Source organism: Acomys russatus, chromosome 16 (genome assembly GCF_903995435.1).
Source record: "Acomys russatus chromosome 16, mAcoRus1.1, whole genome shotgun sequence".
Taxonomy (NCBI): Eukaryota; Metazoa; Chordata; class Mammalia; order Rodentia; family Muridae; genus Acomys; species Acomys russatus.
In genome coordinates this window covers 9,789,745-9,816,919 of record NC_067152.1, presented here as the reverse complement: position 1 = coordinate 9,816,919, position 27,175 = coordinate 9,789,745, and the positions used below count along the sequence as shown (strand labels likewise).

Below are 27,175 nucleotides of genomic sequence, written 5' to 3'. Positions count from 1 at the left end.
GAGGGGAGGTTCAAGATAGGGTTTCTCTGTGTAGCCTTGGCTGTCCTAGACTAGCTATGCAGACCAGACTGGCTCACAGAGATAGGCCTGCCTCTGCCTCCCGATTGCTGAGATTAAAGGTATGCGCCACTATACCCGGCTCAACTTTGTATTTCTTTCTTTCTTTTTTTTTTTTAATCTTTTTTTGCTGGTCTCTAACTCACAGAGACCTGCCTGCTTCGGCCTCCAGAGTGAGCCACCAGGCCCGGCTATTTCAGCTCTGCATGTCTAATGAAGGTGTTCCTACAGATCATTACTCACCTTTCAAACCATCTTTATATTTTCTTGAATGCTGAAATCCCTGAAAAATTCAGTGTGTGGGGGGTCATTCATCAGAGGCAGGAGTACCCTTGGTGACTGTCAAACTGAAACAGCCATCACTAATCAGTTGGCAATCAAAGAATTCAGACTTCGTGTCACAGGCAGCAAGATCATTAATTATGTGTGGCACATACCAAGTCAGACAATGTCTTCTCGGTATCCACACCTAAAAGAAAATCCTTCGATATCCTGTCCTTATCCATCCACATTTTTTTTTAAAGTTCTACTTCTAGTCTCTAAAATGTTAGCTCTTCCTGAGGAAGTCTGCTACTTCCCCCCTTTGCCCAAGACTAACCATTCCTAGTCACCTCACGTCTGAAGTCATTTCTACATAATCCCCAGTCGCTGTCCTTCACTCCTTCCTGTACAAACAATTCTTTAGAATGAAAGGCTGTTTTTCCTCTTCACTGTAGACAAGGTGTCACTACGTGGTCCATCCCTTTCCATCCGCTTCCCAAAAGCTGAGATGTCATGTGTGAGTCACCACATCCAGTTTTCAAGGCTTTTTAGACCTTTTTTCTTGGTGCTTTCCCCATAAACTATGAACTAGAATGGCTTAATATAGATAGGTAAAATACTCAGAATCTCGTTTGGCCTATGCTTAGTACAGTATGTCTTAGCTATTATTTTTATTATTAGATTTGAACATGTTGTATATAAAATACTGAGCTATTATTTTTATTATTAGATTTGAACATGTTGTATATAAAATACTGCTATTTATTTTCCTTTTTGAACACCTCATCCTCCAAAGTGAGGAGTACTTTAAACTATCAACAGCTAGCATAAGGCACTGTCATTGCTTTCCTAGCAACTTAAATATCTTCCTGCCATTGAAAGAACCTGTAAACACAACCCTAATTTACCACAAAAATCAAATTTCAGACTCAATGAGGTAGAAATGAAATGTATTATTTCCTTCATTTGAAAATCAGCTCAGCTGGTCATGGTGGTGCACACCTTTAATCCCAGCACTTGGGAGGCAAAGGCAGAGGGAGAGGCAGGAGGATCTCTGTGAGTTCGAGGCCAGCCTGGACACAAAGTGAGTCCAGAGGCCAGGGCTCTGTTACACAGAGGTACTCTGTCTCAAAAAAAAAAAAAAAAAAAAAAAAAAAGAAGAAAAGCAAGCAAACTCATGGCCCTGATTAGATAGGTACAGCAAATTCACAGAACATGTTAGAGGAAAACAAATCCTGGGGAAAAAAAAAAAAAAAAAAAAAATATATATATATATATATATATATATATATATATGTTCTGGACTTAGGGCAGTTGCTCTCCAACTTGGGCATATATTAGAATAACCTGGAAACATTAAAATATATTGTCGTCTGGATCCTACTTAGATTTATGGAATCTAGGGTTAAGGCTCAGGCACTAAAGCTTCACAGGTGACTGACATTCTGTGAACAATTAAAAGCTTCACAAGAGACTGACCTACACTTGACAACCACTGGTCTTGTCAATAGAAACGTCGGCTTACGAAGCTTGGGCATTTGTGGCATGCTTTTCTCAGTGGTCTCATGAAGTATGTTTTTGAAAACAATACTCACTCACTACTTTATGAAGAATATATGTTTATGAATAGCCTTCCAAAAACAACTTTCCCAAAGCCCCAACCCTTGGGGTTTAAGGTGGGTGGGGTAGATTATATATCTCCGTCATATAAACATGTGTCTTTTTGGTCTGACTTCTATTTATAAGCTTCAAAACAGTGACGTATGCAAATATATACTTAGCTTTGTACAACTTCGACTTTACAGCTGAAAACCAACATTAAGCCTGTAAATATGAAAAAGTTGGCAACTTGCGGTTATAATTTCAAAGATGTGAAAAATGGTTTTACCCCAAACATTTTATAATAAATAGCACCTCAGTACCTTCCCCAAAGTAGTACTGCTCATTACTTTATCCCACAACTCAGGGTACCCAAGGACAGAGTAACCCCAGTATTTGGACACAGCACTTTTTACAGGGCAGTGGAGACCGATGGAAAGCTTGGCTCTTCAAAACCTTACAGCAAAGCCCCTTTTACCCTCCAGTCCTGAGACAGCAAATCCTGTAATTCTCCTTCATCATCACTGTCCACGTTCTCTTCTTCCTTTTTCTGCAGTTCTTTTATCGTCAGAACCTCCTTAAGTCTGTTTTTTATTTCATCCTGGCGATTCCGCAGGTTCTCCACCCGCCGGTAACATTCTATCTGCTCATCGATTTCTCCAATCTGCCGGTCCAAGCGTCCCCTCCTCATCCTCTTCGGCAACTATAGCTTCGGAGATGGTGTTGACTTGCCTCATGGCCTTCTGAAACTCGTCCCACTCTTTGTCCATCTGATCTTTTGGGGCATCAACCTTCCGGACCTTTGCATCTACCTCAGGGTCATCGAAGAATCCTTCTGGTAAGGCTTCGGCGGTGTTCTCTCTCCTTTCCACCACCTTTTCGTGTATTTCTGCTTTCTCAATTGACCCTGAATGAAGAACTAAGGGGGCTTTGGGAGGGTTTGTATTAAAGGGATCGTTGGGCAGCATATTGCCTCTGTTGTCTCCCTTGGAGGGGCAAACGAATGTTCTCTGCCCTGCGCATCAGGAAGATGCTTGCTGCCGTCCCTCCCTTCTTCTCCACCTCCCTCTTCTTCCTCCTCCTCCTCGTCCTCATCTTCGTAATCAGGGAGTAAACCGAGTCCGGAAGCTTTACTGGGGGTCACCCTAGCAGCCTCCTTTCCCGATTTCTCAAAGTTGGCGGACAAGGCCGAGGTAGAGGGCTGTACCTGAGGCCCCACCGAGGCCTTGGCTCTCTTGGCGTCTTGGCTCTCCACATCCGTCGCTCTCCTCTTGGTGGACGGAGGCGCTGTACTGGCCGACGGGCCCTGGGTCGTTGCCTTGGCGCCTTTCAGCTCCGCTACTCTCTCCCGGTGCTGCTTCCCCAGAACATGGGTCTGCCACAGGAGCTCGCTCTTGACGGGGGTGTTGCAAAGCGCGCAGCTCAACTGCCCCAGACGGTTGTACTTGGCGAACGGCGATTCTATCCTCTTCCGGTTGGTGTTCAGGCGCTGCTTCTCCCTCATCAACCGCCTCAGTTCTTCCTGATTCACCACCCGCTTCCCCGCCGGAGTCCGAGCAGAGGCGGAGGACGCCATGTTTACGCCGAGGACTCTGGCGAATCTGGCTTCCGTCCTGGCGAGGCGTGATAGCGTCACTTCCTGTTATGGCGCCGATTGGCCGGAGCTCAGCAGTGTGGGCGTGGCGCCAGGGTTCGGAGTCTGCAAGTTGCGGGCTGGACCGTTGAACCATGGCTGCGATCAAAGTCGCCAACCCTCGGGCTGAGGTGACACGGAGCCAAGAGGCCTTGGCTGTGAACATATCCGCCGCCCGAGGGCTGCAGGATGTGCTGCGGCCCAGCTTGGGGCCCAAGGGCGCGCTAAAAATGTGAGATGCCGCTAGGGTGTGCGGGGTGTCGCGGCGCCCTCCGGGGCTGATGATGGTCAGTGTGAAGACCTGAGAGCAATGCTGACGCACTTAAGATGCCCAGTTTTCTTCCCTCTCGTTCCCGTTCTCAGAAATCTCTAGCTCGTTTGCAGAGGAGAAACGCGTCCCCAGCAGCAGAAGCTGTGACACCCCTCCAATTCCACTAGGATTCATAAACAGCCTATTTTATACTGTGGCTCACTGGAAACTTGAGTCTTGAAAACGCTTCTGGCGCCCTCTCCACCCCTTTCCTTTTGGGTATGGACTTAGCCTTGTGCGTGTGCTCAGCAGTTGGGTTGCAGCCCCGCTGTAGACACTATTGTTTTTAACGGTGTGTTGTACTGGCTTTGGAGCTAGATAGGTTCAAATTCAAGTCCCGTTATCTTCCAGCTGTTAGCACTTAGTCAAGTGCTTGCAACTCTCTACCTACAGTTCTTCATATTTATTAACCCATTTGGACATACGTTTATTTACCCCCGCTGTATATTGTTGTTTAAAGATTTATGTATTACAAGTGCTCTGTTTTCATGCACACCAGAAGAGGGAATCAGATTCCATTACAGATGGTTGGAACACCATGTGGTTACTGGGAATTGAACTCAGGACCTCTGGAAGAGCAGCCAGTGCTCTTAACTGCTGAGCCATCTCTCCGGTCCCAGTTGTTGTTGTTTAGATTTATTTCCTTGTTTTATATATATGATGAGGACACTGTCTTCATGCACACCAGAAGAGGGCATCGGATTCTATTACAGATGGTTGTGAGCTACCATGTGGCTGCTGGGAATTAAACTCTGGAGAGCAGCCATTGTGCCTACCTGCTGAACCATCTCTCCAGCCCCATTGTTTGTTTTTACATAGGAAGAAAAGAGAGTGGGGAGATCAAAAGGTCCCTTAGGAAAGTGACCACCCTAAGAGGAACGAGGAAACTAATATTAATAGTTATCAAGTCTGCTTAGCACTAGATGCTGGAAAAATGGAAGATGTTGTTTCTGTTCTTTTCTAAAAAGATTGATGTATTTTATATTGACATGTGTCCACCCGTCTGAGTTTATGTGCATCAGGTGTGGGCAGATGCCCCCAGAGGTCAGAGGGTGTCAGATCTCCAGGACTTGAGTTATAGGCAGTCGTAAATCATCTGATATGGGTGCTGAAAACCAAGCTCAGATTCTCTGCAAAAACAATAAATGCTTTTAACTGCTGAGGCATCGCTCCCGCCCTTGAGATAGTATCTATTCGTAAAGTGACATGGTAGTGACAGGTATGTCAATTACATATAGATGCAAACGGTTCTTACAGAGGAAAGGGTCCAATTACTGTTGACTGAAAGAAAAGCCTCTCAAATCACAGGTGCTGTTTAATCAGAGTTGAGCAGTTGGTGGAGGGAATCAGGGCTTCCCAGTGGTGTAAATCCATCAGACACAGCCATTACTAATGTATTAAAGGAACTAATGATGGTCGATGGAACAGGAGAGTCTGGGGAAGGTCAAGTATGTTATTGCTAAACTACTTAAAAGCTACAATTTTTATCTTGAAGATGGTGGAGACCATAAAGGCATTGAAGGGCTGTTGATTAAAAGACTGAGTCACATTGCCTTTTAGAAAAAAATAAGGCATGGAGAACTCATTTAAATTTGGAGACGAGGGGCTGGAGAGATGGCTGAGAGGTTAAAGGCATTGACTGCTCCTCCAGAGGTCCTGAGTTCAATTCCCATCAACCACATGATGGCTCACAACCATCTATAATGTTATCTGATGCCCTCTTCTGGCAGGCAGGTGTACCTGCATGCAGAGCGCTGTATACATAGTAATAAATAAATAAATAAATTTAAAATAAATTTGGAGATGAGATGCTGTCTAAGCAGTCTAGGAAGGATAATAACGAAACTGGGGAGAAGAGGTCCAAAAATGTTTAAATTGTGGAATTGACGAAGCTTGGTGATTTAATAAATGTAAGGGATGAGACAACTATGATGTGACTGAATTATGACATTATTCCCCAAGATAAGAACCGACAGGGTATTTGCAAATTTGTACTTCGTTTTTTTATGTTTCATTCGCCAATGTGTACAACCCTTCAGCTGCTCTGTAAACCAATAAACGCTCCATTGGAATGTGATCACTGTAAGGTCATCTGGGAGAAATAATTCCATAAAATGCAAGTGGCAGTTCTTACCGCAGTATCACCCCATGGCTCAAGATAGAGTTTCCAAGCCCGGTCACCTCTGTTTAGGACCATCAATGGCAAGAATCAGAAGTGTTCTCTGATTCTTGCCTTGTGGTATTAATAAATTAATAAATACCATTGTTCTTTTAACAGGCTGGTTTCTGGCGCTGGTGACATCAAACTCACCAAAGACGGCAATGTACTGCTTCATGAGATGGTGAGTTCTTCTCTGAGATAGGATCTGCCTGTGTAGCCCTGGCTGGACCACAAACTCACAATCCCCACCACACCCACCCACTCCCCAGCCCCCACCAGCCTCCTGAGTGTTAGATACTATATATACAATGCCCAGCTGCTCCTGGCTTTGATAACCCTTATAAGCCGTAACTTAAAACATGGCTGACATGAACTCTGGTGCCCCAAATTTGACCACCTCCTCTGGGTGAGGAGCCTGATAGCACTCAAAGAAAGAATAAGCAGGCTACCAAGATGAGACTTGATAGCCTAGGACCATATAGTGGGGGAGGAGGTCCTCCTTGGTCATAGACCTAGGGGAGGGGAATAGGGTGAAAGCAGGAGGGAGGGAGGAATGGGAGGATACAAGTGAGGGGATAACAATTGAGCTGTAATCTGAATAAATTAATAAAATAAAAACAAAAACAAACAAATAAACAAACATGGCACATGTGCTGTGAATGCAACTCAGTGGTAGAGCTCTTTCCCAGGATGTGCAAGGCTCTAGCTTCAACACTGTGTGTGTGTGTGTGTGTGTGTGTGTGTGTGCGTGTGTGCAGGCTGGAGTGGTTAAGAGCACTGGCTATTTGTTGTTCCAGAAGACCTGAGTTCAATTCCCAGAACTCACACGGCAGCTCACAACTGTCTGTACCTCCAGTTCCAGAGTATCTAACACCGTCACATAAGTATACACGCAGGCCAAAACACTAATGTACTTAAAATGAAAGAAAACATTATTTTAGCTAGGCTTGGTGATGCATACCTTTAATCCCAGTACTCAGGGGGTAGGGGGGCAGAGGCAGGCAGATCTCCAAGTTTGAGGCCAACCTGGTCTGTAGATCAAGTTCCAGGACAGCCAGGGCTACAGAGAAAAACCTTGTCTTGAAAAAAGTAAAAAAAGATAATTTTCCCCCTAATTCTAGGGATTGAGCATTTGGCCCTCACATGCAGTGCAAGTCCTCTTACCACTAAGTTGTTGGCATGGTTTTAAAACACTAGTTTTATTTTGGGTTCCTTAAATCTCTTTCTCTGCACCCCAATCCCTTCCAACACCCCAACACCATGTAGCAGAGAAAGAAGGTTAGTGGGGAGAGGGGATGAGGTTTTCCTTGCCTCCTTCCTGCTGTTCAGGGGTGTCAGGTTCCTTGAGGCAAGTTCAATCCTTGTTTTAGGGTATCTCCGACTTCTTCCTGTCACCACATCAACAGCAATCAGGAGCAGCAGGGGGAAGCACCGGCAGCCTCCACACTCTCTTTGGGTCTGGCTTTTGTCCTGACTGAATAAGACCACACCCCCACATGAGGTGGTCCCTCCTAGTCGACAAGCTCCACATGCCCTCTCAGGAGGCAGTTAGCAGCTGTGGATAAACTGGAGCAGCCCCATTGCCCACACCTGGGATTGAAACAAAAACACATTTACATATAAGCCAAACCTTCCACAACACTAAGCTTTACCCTCAACCTTACAGTTTGTATTTGAAAGGATTAATTGATTTTTATATTTTATGTATATGAGGGCCTAGCTGTACAAGTGTATGCCACATGTATGCTGATGCTGGCAGAGGCCAGAAAAGGGTGTCAGAGTCCCTGGAGCTGGTTAAGGCAATGATGAGCCACCTGCTGTGGGGGTTGGGCACCAAATTCCACTACTCTGGAAGAACAGAACTTACTTTGTTTGAGACAAGGTTTCTCTGTGTAGCTTTGGCTGTCCTGGAACTCACTCTGTAGTCTTTGAACTCAGAGATCCGCCTGCCTTTGGCTCCCAAGTGCTGGGATAAAGGTGTGCACCTCCACAGCCTGGCTCCAGACACACTTTTTAAAAAATTAATTAGTTAATTAATTAATTTATTATGTATGTAGTGCTCTGTCTGCAAGTACACCTGCAGGCCAGAAGAGGGCACTGGATCTCATTATAGATGGTTATGAGCCACCAGTGGTTGCTGGGAATTGAACTCAGGACCTCTGGAAGAGCAAACAGTGCTTTTAATCTGAGCCATCTCTCCAGCTCATTTCTCTCTCTCTTTCTTTCTTTCTTTCCTTCTTTCTTTCTCTCTTTCTTTCTTTCTTTCTTTCTTTCTTTCTCTCTCTTTCTCTTTCTTTCTCTCTCTTTCTTTCTTTCTTCTCTTTCTTTCTCTTTCTTTCTTTCTCTTTCTTCTTTCTTTCTTGGTTTTTGAGACTGGGTTTCTCTGTGTAGCCCTGGCTGTCCTGGAACTCTCTTTGTAGACCAGGCTGGCCTCAACTCAGGGAGATCCACCTGCCTCTGCCTTCTGAGTGCGGGGATTAAAGGCATGCACCAACCACTGCCCAGCCCCAGAACACAGAACATAATCTTTTTTTTTTTTTCTTAAGATTTATTTATTTATTATGTATACAGTGCTCTATCTGTATGTACACCTTCAGGACAGAGAGGGCACCAGATCTCATTACAGATAGTTGTGAGCCACCATGTGGTTTCTGGAAATTGAACTCAGGACCTCTGGAAGAGCAGTCAGTCAGTGCTCTTAACCTCTGAGTCATCTCTCCAGCCTCAGAATAACACTGTTCATGCCTAAGCTAGCTCTCTAGCCCAACAACTTTTTTTTTGTTTTTGTTTTTTGATTAAAGGTGTGCTCCAACACCACCTGGCCACAATTTGTACTTTTGAGGCTGTCAGCTAAATACTGCAGATACGGTTGTTGGAGTAAATCTCAACGAAAATGATTTTGGGCTATTTTCAAATGTTTATAGAGTCTAATATCTTAGGGATACTTACAAATTAATAACATCTTTTCAGAGTACTTTATTATAGTCTTTGTAATCATGAAAAAGAAGAAGTCCTTTGTAGTTATCATAAATATATTCATCTTTGAGATTGAAGGGCTAATCTCTTCCTGGAAATGTCATTGCGTTTTGAAGTAGAGATTTTCATAAAATGTTCAAACCTCATTAATTCTCCACTTTAAAACTTTGGGTTTGACATTTACTAAACATTGGTAATGTAAAGCTCGTGACTGTGCAGCATGACGTTTGTTTCCTCATTGTCCTGTTGACCCTTGGGTTATCTTGGGATTAGTGGCTGTCTTTATCACAGTCTCCCTTTTGAAATCTGGTGTTTACCTTTTCCAGCAAATTCAACACCCAACAGCGTCCATCATAGCAAAAGTGGCGGCAGCCCAGGACCATGTCACAGGGGATGGCACCACTTCGAATGTCCTGATTATTGGAGAGTTGCTAAAGCAAGCTGATCTTTACATTTCTGAGGTATTAAAATTTCTCTCTCTCCCTCCCTCTTAATTTCACACTATTTCAAAGCAAGTTTTTTTGTTAAGTTTAATTTAGAGAATAAGAACTAATTTTAAACAGCCAGGCCTGGTGGTGCATACCTGTAATCCTAGCACTCAGGGAGGCAGAGGCAGGTGGATCTCTGTGAGTTCAAGGCCAGCCTGGTCTACAAATTGAGTCAGGACAGCCAAGGCTACACAGAGAAACCCTGTCTCAAAGGTAAAAACAAAAAACAAAAAAGGGAACTAATTTTAATTAAGATAATCTTAGGTAGTTATAAATGGAAACTGATTTTTATTGTTTGCCAAAGTTATGGCTTTAATTACAAATATATGCTTTAAAAATATAAAATATTTAACAATATATAGAAAAGTTAAGAAAATTAAAAATCCCATGTATCCATGAGTTGTGCTTACAAAAGAGAATGTAACCAGTATGAAGTCAACATTCACATTTCTGTGTCTGTGCCTTTGTTCAATTGTATTCTTTCCTCAACATCACATATGATTTTTTTCAACGATTATTTAAGTTTCCCCCTTACTCAGAGACTATGTCTGCAAAGCATAAGCATAGAAAAGAGAGTACAGGTAAATGGTCCCAAAAGGGAATAACCATGCTGCTGCTGCTTTTGATGACGGTTTCAAAGACCTAGGACTTCACTCATCCTAGGGAACTGATCTACTCCTGCATTGTGTCCTTTATCTCAGAAGTATCTGAAAACTTTTAATCTTGCAAGTCGGGCATGGTGGTACATGTCTAATTCTAGAACTCAGGAGGCTGAGGCAGAGAGGTTGCAAGTTTGAGGGCAGCTTGGGCTCATAATGAGGTACTGTCTCAAAAAATTTGTTTTTGAGAAAAGATGCAAAGGATCATCGGGTTTCTGAGTGAACCTCTGTTCTCTGTGAAACATGTAATTAATATAAGGCATCTAAAATTTTCTGAATTGGTGAGAGGATGTTGCAAATGTGTCCTAATATTTCAGTGTGACTTTGTTTTCCCCTCCCCAACTCCCTCTTCTTTTGTTTTTGTTTTTAGACAATGTTTCACTATGAAACTCAGTCTGGTCTCAAACTTGCTGTGTAGATTGGATGACTTCTAACTCACCACCTTCTTGCCTCTGTCTCCTACGTGCTGGAGTATAGCCATGTTCTCCCAGCTCTTAGTGTAGAATTTTTAGAATCACTGAATTCTCATATATAGTTACCCTGTGTGTGTGTGTGTGTGTGTGTGTTTGTGCACACGTGCGCACACGCGTTAATCTTAACATCAACAGCTCACAGAGTGTACCGTAACCCAGTCTGCAGATTTATTTCAAAGTAAACCTCTATCCACAAATTCTCTAGCTATACCGCCAACTCTGCAACCCTTCCCTAAATGATAGAATTTACTGACCATTCAGGCTTTCATATTTTATTGGTCTTTCCTTCAATCTTTTTAAAAATGTAATACAGTAAAAAGACAAAGAAAAAACAAAAAATTCCCTCTGGGTATAAAGCAGGAAAGGACTCTGCAACAGCAGCTGCGATTTTGCTGACACCCTGGAACAGCACGTCTCTGTCTTCAAAGCCTGTGTCTCCTTCTGCAACATTAGAAGTTAAGTTACCCATGATGCCCAAAGCACATCGGGCACCACCTGTAGGCTTTGACCTTTTTCCAAACCTACTTTATTGGGGTTCTTTAATGCTTACACCTCCCTTCCAACCCACCTACCCTAGATAGGAGAGAAAAGAGGTTAATGGGAACAGGAGAAGTAGACCTTTTTGGACTCAGTTCCTGGGAGCGATTCTCCAGGCATGGTAGGCAGGATTTCAGCAGACCATCAATTCAACCAAAGTTGCTGCTGGAACCTGGAACAGCAGCCGGAACCCAGAGCCCCGAAGTTTTCTCTGGAGTGAGTCTCTCTAGGAGTGTGTTGAAGTGGAGCGATGACCAGCCAAACAATACCAAGACCCAATAAGCCCTGCCTCCTGTTTTGGGCTCATATATGTATCTTCTCTCAGAGTCTGTACTGAGATATGTTTCAGCTGGGAAAAACCAAGCCCCTGCAGAAGGTGGTTTGTCTTCTAGTAGATAAACATCACCTGTTCTCTCACAAGTCTGTTCCCCATCCCACACTCGGGATCAAAACAAAAACATGTTTATATCCACTACACAAGCTATTTTAGATTCATTTATTTTTATTTTATCTATGTGCATGTTTTACCTGCACATATGTATGATAACAATGTGTGTGCCTGGTCCCCTGGAATCCAGATGAAGACATTAGATCCCCTGGCACTGGAGTTATAGATGACTATGAGGATTCTGGGAACTGAACCCAGGTTGTCTACAAGAACAAAAAGTGCTCTCTTAACTGCTGAGCCATCTCTCCAGTCCTGACATTGCTACTTTTTTTTTTTTTTTTTTTTTTTTTTGAGACAGGATCTCTTCACATAGCCCTGACTGTCCTAGAACTCAATTTGTAGACCAGATTGGCCTTGAACTCACAGAGATCTGCTTGCCTCTACCTCTTATGTTCTGGGACTAAGGGTTCGTGCAATCACACCTGACTGCCATTGCTACTTTTAAGTTGCATAGGCCACTTATTTTGTAGAAAGGCCCTCACCTGAGTCTAGTTATGTTTGTTTCCTCATGACTAGCCTCAGGTTATTAATTTTTGGCAAGATTACAGTAGAAGTTCTGTCGTGTTCTGAATGGTGGGGGTATGAGATGACTATCTTGACACATGACTGTGATGCACTCTTCTCAAAGTCAGTGCTCCCCTGCTGTCTGTGCTGAAAGAAATATTTTGTGCCTAGACGTAGTTGTAACTTTTGAAAAAGACTTTGACTATTATGCCATACACCCTGCCACACACCTTTCATCTGAGCACTGGGGAAGCTGAGTCAGGAAGATCGTATATTGGAAGCCAGCCTAAACTATGCACGCAGCAAGGCTCTATCTCCAAATGAATGAATGAATATATAGGTTTTCTTGTACTTGTAACTTTTTAAAATAGGTTTAAGATTGATTCAGGGGCTGGAGCAATGGCTCGGTGGCTAAGCGCTCCTGTTGCTCTTGCAGAGGACCTGGGGGTTTGATTCTCAGCACCCTCATGGTAACTCAAAACCATGTGTAACTCCAATTTCAGGGAGCTCAACTCCCTCTTCTGACCTCTGTGGGTACCAGGATGCACATAGTGCATATACATACATGCTGGCAAACGCTCACCACATTTTAAAAGATTGTTTCAAATATGAAGCCTGAGAACTCATTTGTGAATGACACATTTGTGTTAGTTCCACATTATTATTATTTTTTCAGCATACTTATTATTAGGAGAGCATAGCTAACTTTTTTTTTGGTTTTGCTTTGTTTTCTCTGTGTAGCCTTGACTGTCCTGGACTTGCTTTGTAGACCAGGCTGGCCTCGAACTCACAGAGATCTGCCTGCCTCTGCCTCCCAAGTGCTGAGATTAAAGGTGTGCGCCACCACGCCCGGCCAGCATAGCTAACGTTTACTCTGCACAGTTTTCTGTATGATTGTGTATTGATGTTGCAACATCAGGGCCTGCACCCTAGAGTCATAGCTGAAGGATTTGATGCTGCAAAGATGAAAGCGCTTGAAGTTTTGGATGGAATTAAAGTGGAAAAGGAGATGAGAAGAGAAATCCTCTTAGATGTGGCTAGAACATCCCTGCGGACAAAAGTCCATGCTGAGCTGGCCGACGTGCTAACAGAGGTATGTGTTCAAACTGTTGTCTAGCAAGGACAGTCAGGTTCACGGCAATATTTTTATTTTTCTATAAGACAACCAAATATTGCACATGCCTTTTCAGAAATGTGAAACAAGAGGCGAGCTGGCAAGATGGCTCAGTAGTTAAGAGCACTGGCTGCTCTTTCAAATGGCCGTGGTTCATATCCCAGGGTCCACATGGTGGTTCATAACCATCTCTAACCTCAGTTCCAGGGGTTCCAATGACCTCTTCTCACCTCTGCAGACACCAGACATGCACATAGTACACAGACATATGTGAAGACAAACACCCATACCATAAGATAAACAGTTAAAAAACCACCACCAGTAACAGAAAAGCCAAACCGAAGCAAACCAAACCAAACCAAACCAAACCAAAACAAAACAAAAAAACAAAAAAAACAAAGCAAGCATTTAAAATTCAATTGAACACACATTTAATTTTTCTAAGATGTCACATTAGCAATGACAGGACTTGACATTTGGGAGGGAGTTGGCTTCCTGTGGCTTACCTCTTCTGAAAGTTCTTGGATAGTGTATTTGCCTAAACCTAGAGGTCTGTATTTGACTATATTGGGTGACTCAGGAGCAGGCTGTTTTGTCAGTGTGCCTTGTCATTAGGATTGCTGCTTTAATGAGGCAAATTTGACCTAATATGTAAGATTCACATTTGGGAAGTGAAGCTTATTGGATTTACTTCTGGAGGAGAACATCTAAGGTAAAGACATAACTGCCGGGTGATTCTGAAGACTTGGTTCAGGTGGTTGTCATTTGACTATGTTGTTGTTCCCCCACGTTGCTGTTTCTGAAACTGGAAACCAGAAACGAGGAATTCATAGTAACCACATCCACAGGACACTGCCACGGGAAGCAGAATGTTCCATTATTAATTTATTTTAAGACACACAAGTGTGTGCTGGGTGTGGTGGCGCACGCCTATAATCCCAGCTCTCGGGAGGCAGAGGCAGGTGGATCTCTATGAGTCTGAGGACAGCCTGGTCTACAAAGTGAGTCCAGGACAACCAGAACTATTACACAGAGAAACCCTGTCTCAAGGAAAAAAAAAAAAAAAAAAAAAAAAAAAAAGAAAAGAAAGAAAGAAAGAAAGAAAAAGAAAAGAAAGAGGAAAAAAGAAAGGAAAGGAACACAAGTATGTCAGGTGTGGCACTTGAATGACCATGCCTTTGACTTTGAGGCTTTCCCTGTTAAGTCTGGTGACAAGTCACTTGCACCAGGAGTTTCTTTTAGTCCAGGTAATATGCCTCTCATATGCTTCTCTTTCAGGCTGTGGTGGATTCTGTCTTGGCTATTAGAAGACCAGGATCCCCTATCGATCTCTTCATGGTGGAAATCGTGGAGATGAGGCATAAGTCAGAAACAGATACACAGTAAATTGCATAACATTTACAATTAAAAAATTCTCCCTCCCCCGTGTGTGAGGGAGGGAGTGAGGGAGGGAGGGAGAGAGAGAGGGAGAGAGAGAGAGAGAGAGAGAGAGAGAGAGAGAGAGAGAGAGAGAGAGAGAGAGTGTGTGTGTTTGTGTAATGACAACTTGTAGAAGATCTCCCTCAGTGCTTTGGGAACTCCAGGGATCAAACTCAGGTTGTCAGGGTTGTTACCCGCTGAGCCATCGCACCAGCCACACTTTGGCAATGCACAAGTTGTGAGCTATTTGGCTGTCTAGTTTTGCTCAGTGGCAATGTAGTCATTTCACATATGAGTCAGCTACAAACAGCCTGTCCCTTCTATGTGCTGCAGTGAGGAGTAAGCAGAGCACATTCTCCTCAAGATGCTTTCCAATCAAACTAGAGAGTGAAACATAGTCTAGCGTGCAATTTTATAGCGTTCAGAGAAAACCATTCTGATAAGAAACTGAACCACAAAGCAAAGAGACCTCTAATGAAATGGGAGCTATCTATGTCAAAAGAAAAGAAAAGGCATTGTAAGCAGAGAAAATAATATCCTGAAGTCGGAAGGGCTTGGGGTGCTCCCGTGTGCCGTGATGACAGCGAATTGAGGCTTCAGAGTAGACACCCCAACATATATGGAACCTCGGGGCAGAGAGCTCTTGAGCTCCTCTTACTTTTATCCTTATTGGTTTTCAATCTTAGTTCAGCTCTATACTCCCCCCCCCCCCATGTCCTCCTCGTCATCCTCCTCCCTACAGATATTTTTTCTCATGTTTGAGAGGAGGCCTCACGGTAGCCTAGACTTGGACTTGAGAGTCTCTTGCCTCCCAAGTTCTAGGACTAACCTAGATTAGTTTGAAGCAAATCTTGAAATGATATTTAACTTTTGTGGTGGTTTGAATAGGTATGGCACCACTGCTGCTTGGCTTACTTTCAATCTTTTTGTCCTTATATTTTAGAAGGCTGTTTTTGTAAGTGACATACTGGGACATGTAAAAATTCTTAATCAGATAGTTTTATATATATATTTTTTATTATTATGTATATAGTACTCTGCTTGTATATACACCCGCAGGCCAGAAGAGAGCATCAGATCACATTATAGATGGTTGTGAGTCACCATGTGGTTGCTGGGAATTGAACTCAGGACCTCTGGAGGAGCAGACAGTACTCTTAACCTCTGAGCCATCTCTCCAGCCCCCGGTTTTTAATATTTTACTCGAAATAATTAATCTATGACATTTAACATTGTTAATGAGTATATTTTATTTCAAATCTCCTTTTTTAAAAAACTTTCTATTTATAGCCGGGCGGTGGTGGCACACACCTTTAATCCCAGCACTCAGGAGGCAGAGGCAGGTGGATTGCTGTGAGTTCGAGGCCAGCCTGGTCTACAAAGTGACCAAGGCTACACAGAGAAACCCTGTCTCAAAACAAGCAAACCAACAAAAAACTTTTATTTATTTCCCATTGTCCTATATTTCTTCTAATTGACTTTTCATTTTGTTGGTTTTATCATTATATTTTCCTCCTCTACTAATTTGTAAATTACACATTTTTGCTATTTCTCAATTAGTAGAAAACATATAATTTTTAGTAACTTATAGGAGTCTAGCCTTAATATCTTTCTTCTGCATAATATCTCTGTTTACTCCTTCTTGAAGCATGATACTGTTACTGTGTGTGTGTGTGTGTGACTGTTTTTGAAAATCCCACCTGATACTACTGTTATTTCATACCACGTTTGCAAAGATTTATCTTCATTATTCCAACTTGCTTTGCTGTTTATGGCTTTTTACATCTCAGCTTCTGCTTGAGATTGCAGCTCTCTCCCACTTATTTGCTGGAGACATTTTCTGGGCCCCAGTGGATGTCTGTAGTACTGCTCAACCGTCCCCCGCTGGCCCTTGCCAGCACTCCTAGAGCTAACACATTCAGTTCCGCTTCTTCTTTTTCATCTTCCTCTTCCTCTGTGGATGACTCTGCAAGTTCCTCCACTTCCTTAGTTAACATTTCTTGATGTGACAGTGGCTCACTGAGAGCAGAGAGGAAACCCAGGAACCTCCTTCAGACAAGGGAGCTGTTGTAGTTTTTTCTCTGCTTACTGTCATCCTACAGATGTCCTCTACTCAGTTTTCTTAAGGCATCCTGTCAGTGACGGTTTGCTTTCATTTTCACTTTCTGGTGTTTTTATTGTGCACAAAAACTAGGCTTATGTTTATAGATGGTTCACTTACAGTGCTTCAGCATTACAGTGGTGTGAAGATGATAGGCGTTCAGGAGAACCCATACTTTGAGTTTCAGATTTTGATTTCACCCCGGCAATATAGTGTATGATAGTTTCTTGTGATGCTGAGGCGTGCTAGTGAGCCATAGCTCTTAGATAAGCCTGCAGTCAGGAAACTAAACAGCCACGACGCTGCACTCTACAGCTAAAAGATGATGGCAAGGGGGTCAGGTAGATTCAGTGCATTGACATGATGGTTTCAGCTTAGCATGGGGATATTGGAATGTAACCACGGGATAGTTAATTTTGGTGGGTTAAAATGGTCTAGGACACAAACCTCTGGGTGTACTTGTGAGAGTGTTTCAAGAGATGTCAACGAAGAGAGAAGATCTATTCTACATGTGGATGACATGGCCTGAGATCCAAGAATGAGTTCAGAATAGAGGTCAGAATGGGAGATGCATATCTGAGAATTACTGCTATGTGACTGCAACCATGGCTTTTCGAGATACCAGGAAGGAGCCTGGAGTGATGGTTCAGTGGTTATGAGCATTGGCTGCTCTTCCAGAAGTTCTGAGTTCAATTCCCAGCAACCACTATCTGTCACTCCAGCTCTAGGAGATCTCTGGTGTTACTGCATGTACATGGTGCACAGACATACATGCAGGCAAGAATCCAGTCACATTGAAGAAGAGGAAGAAGGAAGAAGAATGAAGAAACCAGAAAGATGCCTGTGGAATTGGAAGTGGTGATCCACCAAATTCAAACCACCATCACTAGCTATGATATGAAGCTTCTGGAAAGGTGTGTGCTGCCTTGGTCAGAGGTGCAGACGACAAGAGTCTGCAGGGAAAGGGCCAGTCTACAACGACACTAGCAGTCACTACAAGAAAAGCACCTCGTGGTGAAGGCTCTGAGACACAGGATCGTTTCCAGATGAGAATCTATGAGCAACTCATTGACGTTTGCCGTCCGCGAGTGACTCATTGATCTGCAGAGTCCTTCTGAGATCGTTAAGTGACGACTTCCATCAGCATTGAGCGGGAGTGGAGGTCGAAGTTACTATTGCGGTTGCCTAAGTCAACTATTTTAATATATTGACCCAATCTGTTAAAAATAACCTGAACTTTGGAAACTCCAATGTTTAGACTATGAAAAGAGATTAAAAATTCCCCAGTGGAGACTGAGAATGGGTGATCAGGGAGGTGGGGCATCAAAGGGGAGTGGTGTCTCAGCATCCAAGCAGGAAGAGTCAACTGTAGTGATGTTTAAGCATATTGTTGTGAACTGAAAATTGATCATATACTGCTTCAGGAAAGGGGGAGAGTTGATAAGTCCGATGAAGGCAAGCTCAGGAAAGAATGGTAAGGGAGGAGGTGTATTGTGGATGGCAACTGGCCATAACTTAGAATTGCCTGAGCAGGGTCCCCATGTGGGGAGACTCACCCTGGCTGTGGGTGGCACCTTTTGGGAGCAGCACGGATACAAGGTGTGTCAGGAGGAAGGCCATCCAGCCTTTTGCTTGGCCTCCCTCTTGCCCTGAATCTATTTTCTCTGTTGCTGGCTGCAGCTGCTGATTCTTCGCCAGTATCAGAAACTGTTTCTACATTTTCATCCTGGACTGGGGGCCAGTGCCTTTACAGGACCCTTCTGAGCTTCCCATACCAGATGGGGACTGCTGAGGTACCCAGCATTGTGGCCTGAGCACCCACCTCAGTGAGAGATGGCCCCTGTGGCACTGCTGCTGAGGCACCCAGTCTTCAGTGACTACCATGTTCCCAGCTCTCAGGCATGCTTCTGCTGTTGTTCCTGTTTTAAAGCTGACTTCATAAATTCTTTAAATAATATATTCATTCCATTGGTTCTGCTCCTCCCTTGCTAATTCAAGGTGGAATTGCAAATGCCAACAATTCAGAGTGTAGCTGTAAACAAGAGCAGTGAAACAGGGACAGCTTCTGTCCTGGAAGGGAATTTGCTAGTGGAGTGAGGAGAGGAATTCTATGTTTTAAAGAAGTGGGGACTGGGACTGGTGGGGATTTGTGGAGGTGGTGATGGGACAGTTTCTGTTTTCCTTCTTTTCTTTCTTTCTTTTTTTCTTTTTCTTTTCTTTTTTTTTTTTTTTTTTTTTTTTTTTTTTTTTTTGAGACAGGGTTTCTCTGTGTAGCCCTGGCTGTCTTGGAACTCATTCTGTAGACCAGGCTGGCCTCGAACTGAGAGATCGACCAGCCTCTGCCTCCAGAGTGCTGGGATTAAAGATGTGCACCATCATGGCCCAAACTAGTTTCTATTTTCTCAAAGAAGCATATTCATTTTCTGAGGATGGAGAGAGAGTAAGCGTGACAAAAGCTTGAAAGTAGAGAATATTGAATATATATTTTTTCCTAAATACAGTATCTTCATCTTCATTTGGGAGGGTATTCTAGGTATTAAAAGCTCCTTTATATCTGTGTTAAATATTTAAAGATGCCCTCCCTCACTCCTTCCCTCCCTTTCTCCCTTCCTTCCAGACAGAATTTTTTTTTATAGCTCAGGCTGGCGTGGAACTCACTGTGTAGACTAGGCTTACTTCAGATTTGTGGCAATCCTCTTGTTTATGTCTCCCAAGTACTGGGATTATAGATGTGTGCCACTATGCCTGGATAAAAATGTGCTTCTTTACTACATAGTAAATATTGGGTGTAAACACTTCTTAAGGGGCTGGAAGTGTAGGTCAGTGGTAGAGGATTAACATGAAATGTACAGGCCTTGGTCCAATCCCTAGCACCACACATACTCCAGAAAGATTCTTATAGGCCGAGGAGAGGGGTTGCCAGGTAACAGCATTAGCTCTGTACAAGCCTGATGAGCTGTGTTTGATCCCTGGAACCCATGAATGCATGGGCTAGCGTGGAGTACGTTGCTCAGGGGCAGAAGCAACAGGAGAGACCATGTATCATCAAGGTGGAAGGTGAGAACTGACTCCTTAGAGTTGTCCTCTGACCCGTGCATACCCACTCTCACACATGCAACAAATAATTCTTTAAAAAATTTCAAAGAGATTATTAAGTAGAAATGCTACCACTTAAATATGTATAAGTGACTTTTACAGATAAGAACATATTTACTCTATGAAAAATATATTTGAAAAACTAAAAAAAAAGGGGGGGGGGAATCATAGTCTGTATTCCAACCATCCGATTCTAATCATACCCTCAGAGTCCTCTATCTATATGTTGATCTATCTATCTGTCTGTCTGTCTGTCTGTCTGTCTAATTACCTATCTAGCTAGTGAGGTTTTTAAAATTTTGTTTTATGTATATGGGTGTGTTGCCTGCAGGTATGTGTGTGTATCACATTCATGCCTAGTGTCAGGAGATGGCAGAGGAGGGCATCAGACCCTTTGGTTGTAAGTTATCTCATGGGTGCTGGGAACCAATCACTGGTCCTCTGCAAGAGCAGCAGTGTTCTTAACTGCTAAGCTATCTCTCTAGCTCTTCTGTATTTATTTATTTGGTTTTTTGAGACAGGGTTTCTCTGTGTAGCCTTGCCTATCCTGGACTCACTTTGTAGGCCAGGCTGGCCTGAACTCACAGTGGTCCATGCCTGCCTCTGCCTCCCAAGTGCTGGGATTAGAGGTGTGCGCCACCACGCCTGGCTCTGTATTTATTTTTCTGGTGCTGGGAATCAAAGAATGCAGAATTTCAAGCATGCTAGAAGTGCACTTGACCAACCAAGCTACATCCCCTTTAATTGTCAACATATTTCAAAAAAAAGAAAATAGTTATAATCATGTTTTACATGCAGGATCCAATGGGTTATTCTGTGCTTATTGCCTATCACTGTAAATATTTTCCTTGTTACTACATAGTTTTCCTAACCACTGACTTGTTAGGCCATTATTTGCTGAACAACATCCTATTGTGCTGGACATTTAGGTTAACAATTATTAGTTACTCTATATAATTATTTTGAACAAATGTCTCTAAGAAACTCGTTGTGTGCCTACCTTTTATTATTTGATCAGCTACTCCTATTTTTGAGCCATGTAGCTTAGAGAATAATTCTGGATTGGCTTTTCATTTTGACTTACAGTCCACGCTGTTAAAACAGATTCTTCCCCTCATTCTATTAATTATATGTTAGGTGGAAGTTATACTAGGAAACACTGTGTGTCCTGGCTGCTGCCAGCGTTGAGTGGCTTTCTAATTTTAGAGCATGTATTCCATGAGGCATTGTGTATTTTATTAGGTTGATCCGAGGACTGGTTTTGGACCATGGTGCCCGTCATCCACGTATGAAGAAGCAAGTGCAAGATGCCTTCATCCTCATTTGCAATGTATCACTAGAGTATGAAAAAACGTGCGTGCCAATTGTCTTTACGACAGTCAAAGCTCTTCTAACAGTTTCTTTTTTGTAAATTTACTTTTATTTTTAATTATGTGTATGTATCTGTGTGTGGCTATGTGCATATGAGCGAAGGCGCCAAAGAGGACCAGAAAAGGGCACCCATTCCCTGAAGGTGACAGTACAGGCAGTTGTGAGCTACTTGCCATGGGTGCTGGGAACTGAACTCAGCTCCCTTTAGACTGAGCCATCTCTCATAACCCCAATTTAAAAAAAAATTTTTTTTCCATCTCCCTTCCCCTCCTCCTTTCACCCATCTCTCTCTAGATAAAATTTCACCCTTTTTTCATTTTTGTTTTTTGTTTGTTTGTTGGTTGGTTGGTTTTTGAGACAGAGTTTCTCTGGGAAGTCCTGACTGTCCTGACTCGCTTGTAGACCAGGCTGGCCTCAAACTCACAGCGATCTGTCTGCCTCTGTTTCCCTGAGTGCTGGGATTAAAGGCGTGAGCCACCATGCCTGGCAGAATTTCACTCTAGTCCAGGATGGTCTCAAACATGCAGCATTCCTCCTGCCTCAGCCTCCTGAATGTTGGGATTACAAAAATGAGCCATTATGCCCAGCTTTCTTTTCTCTAAAAGTGTTTAATAGTCTCTCTCTCTCTCTCTCTCTCTCTCTCTCTTTTTCTTCTTTTTAGTAATCTCTTTTTCTTTCTTCTACTCCCACCTTTATTAGCGTTTCCTGTCTGTTTTTATTTTCTTGAGAAAGGGACTTACATTGCCCTGGGTGGCTTCAAACTTGTGAACTTCTTGCTTTAGCCACCAAACCTGGGTTACTAACTTGTTCTTATTAATTCCTTAGAGAAGTGAGCTCTGGTTTCTTTTATAAGACTGTAGAAGAGAAAGAGAAATTGGTAAAAGCTGAAAGAAAATTTATTGAAGATAGAGTGCAGAAAATAATAGACCTAAAACAGAAAGTCTGTGCTGAGTCCAATAGAGGATTTGTTGTCATTAATCAGAAGGTGAGAAAGAAGCTTACAGCTTTAGTGCTTGTCCCTGTCCTCAGCATTTCTAAAGGGCCCCTGCGACATTTTTGGGGAGTTTGGGGAGGAAACTCTTCATGCTAACAAAGCCTTTTGTACTGTGTTGGCATTTGTAATGGCTTCTTCCTACAGAGCAACACCACTTCCGAGCCCCCCCAGCCCCCCCACCCCCCATCCCCCCTCCCCACGCCACATATCCTCTATCACCACAGCACTAGGGAAAGAAAGGGCGGCTCATTTCAGAGCACTTGATGATGGTTCTGGAAAGGTGGCTCAGCAGTTAAGAACATCTGAGTTCAGCTCTCAGCACCCACCCGTGTGGCTCCCAACTGCCTGGGCCTGCAGCTCCAGGGGATCTCATGCCTGCAGGCCTCCACACACCTGCACTCAGGTGCACATGCCCACATACAGAGATACTGTACACACAATGAACTGTAATGGTTTTAGTAAACATTAATGCTTTATTCTTAATTTTATAACTTTGTATGATAAAATATGAAATATACATAAAGCATTTCTGTGTAGCAAAACATGATGGTTGTCTTGAGGAAAGCCTTTGTGTAATTGGATTTTGAGCCACTAGGTCCTTTTTCATGGAAATCCATTTTTCATTGACAAAAGGACCAACAGATAAGCTATGGTTGTCTAGATTTGGATGTTCAGTGGATTTTTTTTTTCCCTTAAAAAATAAATGCAGCAATCCTACCTATCCGAGGAAGAGACTTCACAGAGTGTGCTGTGTGTAATAATTGAGCCCAGCTCAATAAACCAGTAGTTTCTAAATGACTGAAACCACATGCTTCTACAAAGGCATACATAAATAAATAACACACAACATACGAGTAATGACTTAAAAAACCTTTAAGATGTTTGTCTTTTAAAACTTATGTTTAAGAGTGTGTGCCTGACACTGGAGTTGGAGGCAGTTGTGAGCCACCTCACATGGGTGCTAGGAACTGAACTGGGGTCCTCTGTAAAGATCAGCAAGGGCTCTTAACCATTGATCCATCTCTCTAGCCCCTGTTTTTATCATTTGATACAGATACAACTCACTGTATAGCTTAGGCTGACATGGAACGTACTTTGTAGTCTATATTGCCTGGAACTTGAGAGCTTCCTTGCTTCAGCCTCCTGGGTGCTGTGATCACAGGTGTGTGCCACCTTGCCCAGCACTGACTCTTCTCCATCTTTAAGAATGTACAGTGGAAAAAAAAAAAAAAGAATGTACAGTGATGCTGGGACAAAAAAGCTTGAGAAATACTGGCTTACATTTTATAAGGTTAGGGTAGAGCTCAGTGGTAGAGCGCTTGCCTGGTGTAGAACAGAAACCATGTAACTTTTGTGTTAACTTGACTACAGGGGATTGACCCGTTTTCCTTAGAAATGCTTGCAAAACATGACATCGTAGCTCTTCGCAGGGCAAAAAGAAGAAACCTCGAAAGGTAAGTGCAAGTTATGTATCTGAAGTGTTTTCTGTTGCTCTTGGCACTGGTTTCCTTTTTGTTTGTAGTTCCATGGATTAAACCTAAAGCTTTCTACTTTTTTTTTTTTTAAACAATTGGTGGGGGCTGGAGAGATGGCTCAGTGCTTAAGAGCACTATCTGTTCTTTGAGAAGTCCTGAGTTCAATTCCCAGCAACCACATGGTGGCTCACGACCATCTATGATGTGATCTGATGCCACCCTCTCGCTTGGATTAAAGGCCTGCACCACCATGCCCAGCCTATATGTATTATTGAGAAATACTAAAAAAGTAGTTTTAAGTGTTTTCACTACAGAATGATAACTATGAAAGGTTGTAATTGTCATACTGCGCCCGCCCAACACATACCATTTCATTTGCCTCCTAACAATGAGCTGCTCCCACACAGACAGCGCCGCACCATGCAGTCTGTTTTAGATACCACTTCAGCTTAGGAAGTTAGCTGTAGCTGGGCACAGCTGTCCTAGTACTTGAGGGGTTAAAGTAGGAGGGTTGTCGTGAGTTTGAGGCCAGCTTGGACTACAAAGTAAGGGAGAAAAAAAAAAAAAAAAAAAAAAAAGTAAGTGCCAAAAAAGGAAAAAAGAAATTAGCTGTTGTATTTTCAGTAACCAAAGTGGCATAACTGTGATTGCAGGCTTACCCTTGCTTGTGGAGGAATAGCTGTCAACTCCTTTGAAGACCTGACTGAGGAATGCTTGGGGCATGCTGGCCTTGTATTTGAGTATTCACTAGTGAGTATTTCTGTGGGTAGCAGGTACACCGCGATTCCTAAGTCCTTCCTGGTATATTACACCTTTTAATTCATATTTTGCATTTTGAGGCCTGACATGGCAGAGTTTAACGTTTATTTACCTAACTGTACAGAGACTTGCTATGTAGCCCAGGTTGGTCTTGAGCTGTCCTTCTAACCCAGCCACCCCAAATGGTGGGATAATTTAACCACTTTAAAATATACCTTTAAAGCTGGGTATGGTGGTACACGCCTTTAATCCCAGCACTTGGGGATGTAGAGGCAGGAGGATCGCTGTGAGTTCGAGGCCAGCCTGGTCTATAAAGTGACTCTAGGACAGCCAAGGCTACACAGAGAAACCCTGTCTCAAAAAAAAAAAAAAAAAAAAAAAAAAACCCAAGAAAAATATATTTACATATCTCTATATATCTTTAGTTATACTTGATAAAAACTCACATGAAGGTTAGATTCTAATAGAAAATAGGTTTGAATTTCATGATGACATTGTTATTTTATATAAATGTAATAATACAATGTGTTAAATGTTATACTGCTGTGTGTGTGTGTGTGTCGTTGTGTGTGTGTGTTTGTGTGTGTGTGTCTGTTACTGGGAATCTAAGTCAGGATCTCATGCATGCTAGGCAAAGTGTTACATCACCTGTACCCCTAAGCTGTGTCCTAGACCTTAAAGTTATATATTTTTCTTGTCATCTCTTAGGGTGAAGAGAAGTTCACTTTTATTGAGGACTGTGTTAACCCTCTTTCTGTCACCTTGTTGGTCAGAGGACCAAATAAGCATACTCTCGTACAGATCAAGGATGCCTTAAGAGATGGACTTCGTGCAGTCAAAAATGCCATTGAAGACGGTAAGCAAGCTCTTTTTGTGGTGGATATGAACCTCATGCTTTTTAGTGGGAATAAGTCTGTATCTATAGTGTTTTAAGGTCCAGGTGATTAGTCTTCATGTCACTTTAGACAGTTTTCTAATTTTCCTTTGGGATATCTGTTAAGAATAAAGATGAGGTATGTTGCCCTACTCATTAGCCCCTCTCTTAAGAGATGACAGCCACTTAACTTCTTAGACTGTTAAGTTTTGTATTTAGGAATTTATTTTTGAAGCCATGAGAGCTTATATAGCTTGAAACTTGCTCCTTTACCTCAGGTGTAGTGTGATTGTAAGAAGGATTAGGAAGGAATGCTAACATTTTAAATGTATTGATAATTTATAACTCTCTTGTATCTAAAACAGAGTATTTGGCATGTGAGAAGATGTTGAAAATCAGTCATTAAGGAAATGGAAATCGCTGGGCATGGTGGCACATGCTTTTAATCCCAGCACTCAGAGAGGCACAGGCAGGCAGATTGCTGTGAGTTCGAGGCCAGCCTGGTCTACAAAGCAATTCCAGGACAGCCAAGGCTACACAGAGAGACTCTGTCTTGAAAAACCAAAAAGGCTGTAATACAAAAGGTGAAACATAAGTGCCCTTCTTTGGCAAGGACATAAAGAAAAACTGAAACCCTGGTGAGGATTGTTGGGAGACAGGTAGTTCCTGGCTTGACCATATAGTTCTGACATTTAGTTGTTTGATGAGCATCCACACACTGGTTTTGGTAGTGACTGTACTAGCTCATATCACTACCAGAGTTTAAGGGTTCATTTCTCCCACATCCTCAGCAACATTTGTTGTCATTTGATGATGGCCATTCTGACTGGGGTGAGGGGAAATGTTGTGTAAGTTTGCATCTGTATTACAGTTATGGATAAGGATGGTTTTTCATGTATTTATTGACTATTTGTATTTGTTGGTCTGAGTTGTTTGTTGATTTGGAGCCCTTTACGCATTCTGGATATTAATTTCCCAGCAGAGGAATACCTAGGAGAGTCTTATCCCACTGTTAGCTTCTCCACTGTTTCCTCTGCTGTGCAGAAGTGTATTAATTTTGTGAAGTGACATTTGTCAGGCTTTGCTGTTTGGTCGGGCTTTGGGGGTACGTATTCAGAAAGGCTTGCCTGTGCCTGTATCATCTATCTATCCTATGTCTGTCTGTCTGTCTGTCTGTCTATCTATCTATCCATCTATCTAGTTTTTTGAGTCTCCTCTTCCTCCTCTTCCTCTTTTGGTTTTTCAAGACAGGGCTGTCCTAGAACTCGCTCTGAACTCACAGAGATCCACTTGCTTCTGCCTCCTGAGGACTGGAAATAAAGATTCACGCCAGTATGCTTGACATATGTCTGTATCTTGAAGAGTTTTTTTTTTTTTTCCTAGTAGTTTTAAAGTTCCAGGCCTTAATGATAATGTCTTTGGTCTGTTTTGAATTGACTTTAGTCCTTGGTGAGAGATAAGATCTAGTTTCATTCTGCTACATATGGATATCCACTTTCCCCAGCACAATTTGTTGTAGAAGCTGCCCTTTCTCCAACTGTACTTTTTGGACATCTCTGTTTAAAAGCCTGTGGCCACAGCACTGTGGGTTTGTTACAGGATCCTCTGTTCCATTAGTCTGTGTGGTTTTGTGGTAATAAAAAAAAAATTCCTAAAAAAAAAAAAAAAAAAAATTCCTAAGTTAGGAGCACCAGACTATTGCCTGTGAGTGAAATACGATTTGCTGCATGTTTTTAGTAAATTTAGTAATTTTACTGAATTTTAGTAGAATTTTAGGTTTTATTGTAACTCAGTCATACCCCCTTTGTGGGTATTGACTGTGGCTGCTTTGTGCTGTAGTAGTGGGATGAAACAGTTGTAAAGGGA

General features: G+C 42.6%; 2 protein-coding genes across 2 annotated transcripts in view; one reads left to right on the top strand and one right to left on the bottom strand.

The window, feature by feature from the left end:
* Positions 1 to 2,117: 2,117 nt before the first annotated feature.
* On the bottom strand, positions 2,118 to 3,493 carry Znf830 (zinc finger protein 830). Its single transcript, XM_051158123.1, is given in 3 exon segments — positions 2,118 to 2,599; positions 2,601 to 2,882; positions 2,885 to 3,493. Coding segments are annotated over 3 exon segments (1,116 nt in total). The 3' UTR covers positions 2,118 to 2,374.
* A 9-nt stretch (positions 3,494 to 3,502) lies between these two features.
* The window catches only part of Cct6b (chaperonin containing TCP1 subunit 6B), a 36,589-nt gene continuing 12,916 nt past the window's right edge, over positions 3,503 to 27,175 (top strand). Inside the window, exons 1-10 of the mRNA XM_051158125.1 lie at positions 3,503 to 3,782; positions 6,139 to 6,202; positions 9,324 to 9,458; positions 13,026 to 13,199; positions 14,499 to 14,602; positions 21,079 to 21,189; positions 22,033 to 22,192; positions 23,573 to 23,655; positions 24,330 to 24,426; positions 25,144 to 25,291. Of these exons, the coding sequence (XP_051014082.1) occupies positions 3,646 to 3,782; positions 6,139 to 6,202; positions 9,324 to 9,458; positions 13,026 to 13,199; positions 14,499 to 14,602; positions 21,079 to 21,189; positions 22,033 to 22,192; positions 23,573 to 23,655; positions 24,330 to 24,426; positions 25,144 to 25,291 (1,213 nt within the window). The 5' untranslated portion in view covers positions 3,503 to 3,645. The remainder of the gene's footprint in view (positions 3,783 to 6,138; positions 6,203 to 9,323; positions 9,459 to 13,025; positions 13,200 to 14,498; positions 14,603 to 21,078; positions 21,190 to 22,032; positions 22,193 to 23,572; positions 23,656 to 24,329; positions 24,427 to 25,143; positions 25,292 to 27,175) is intronic.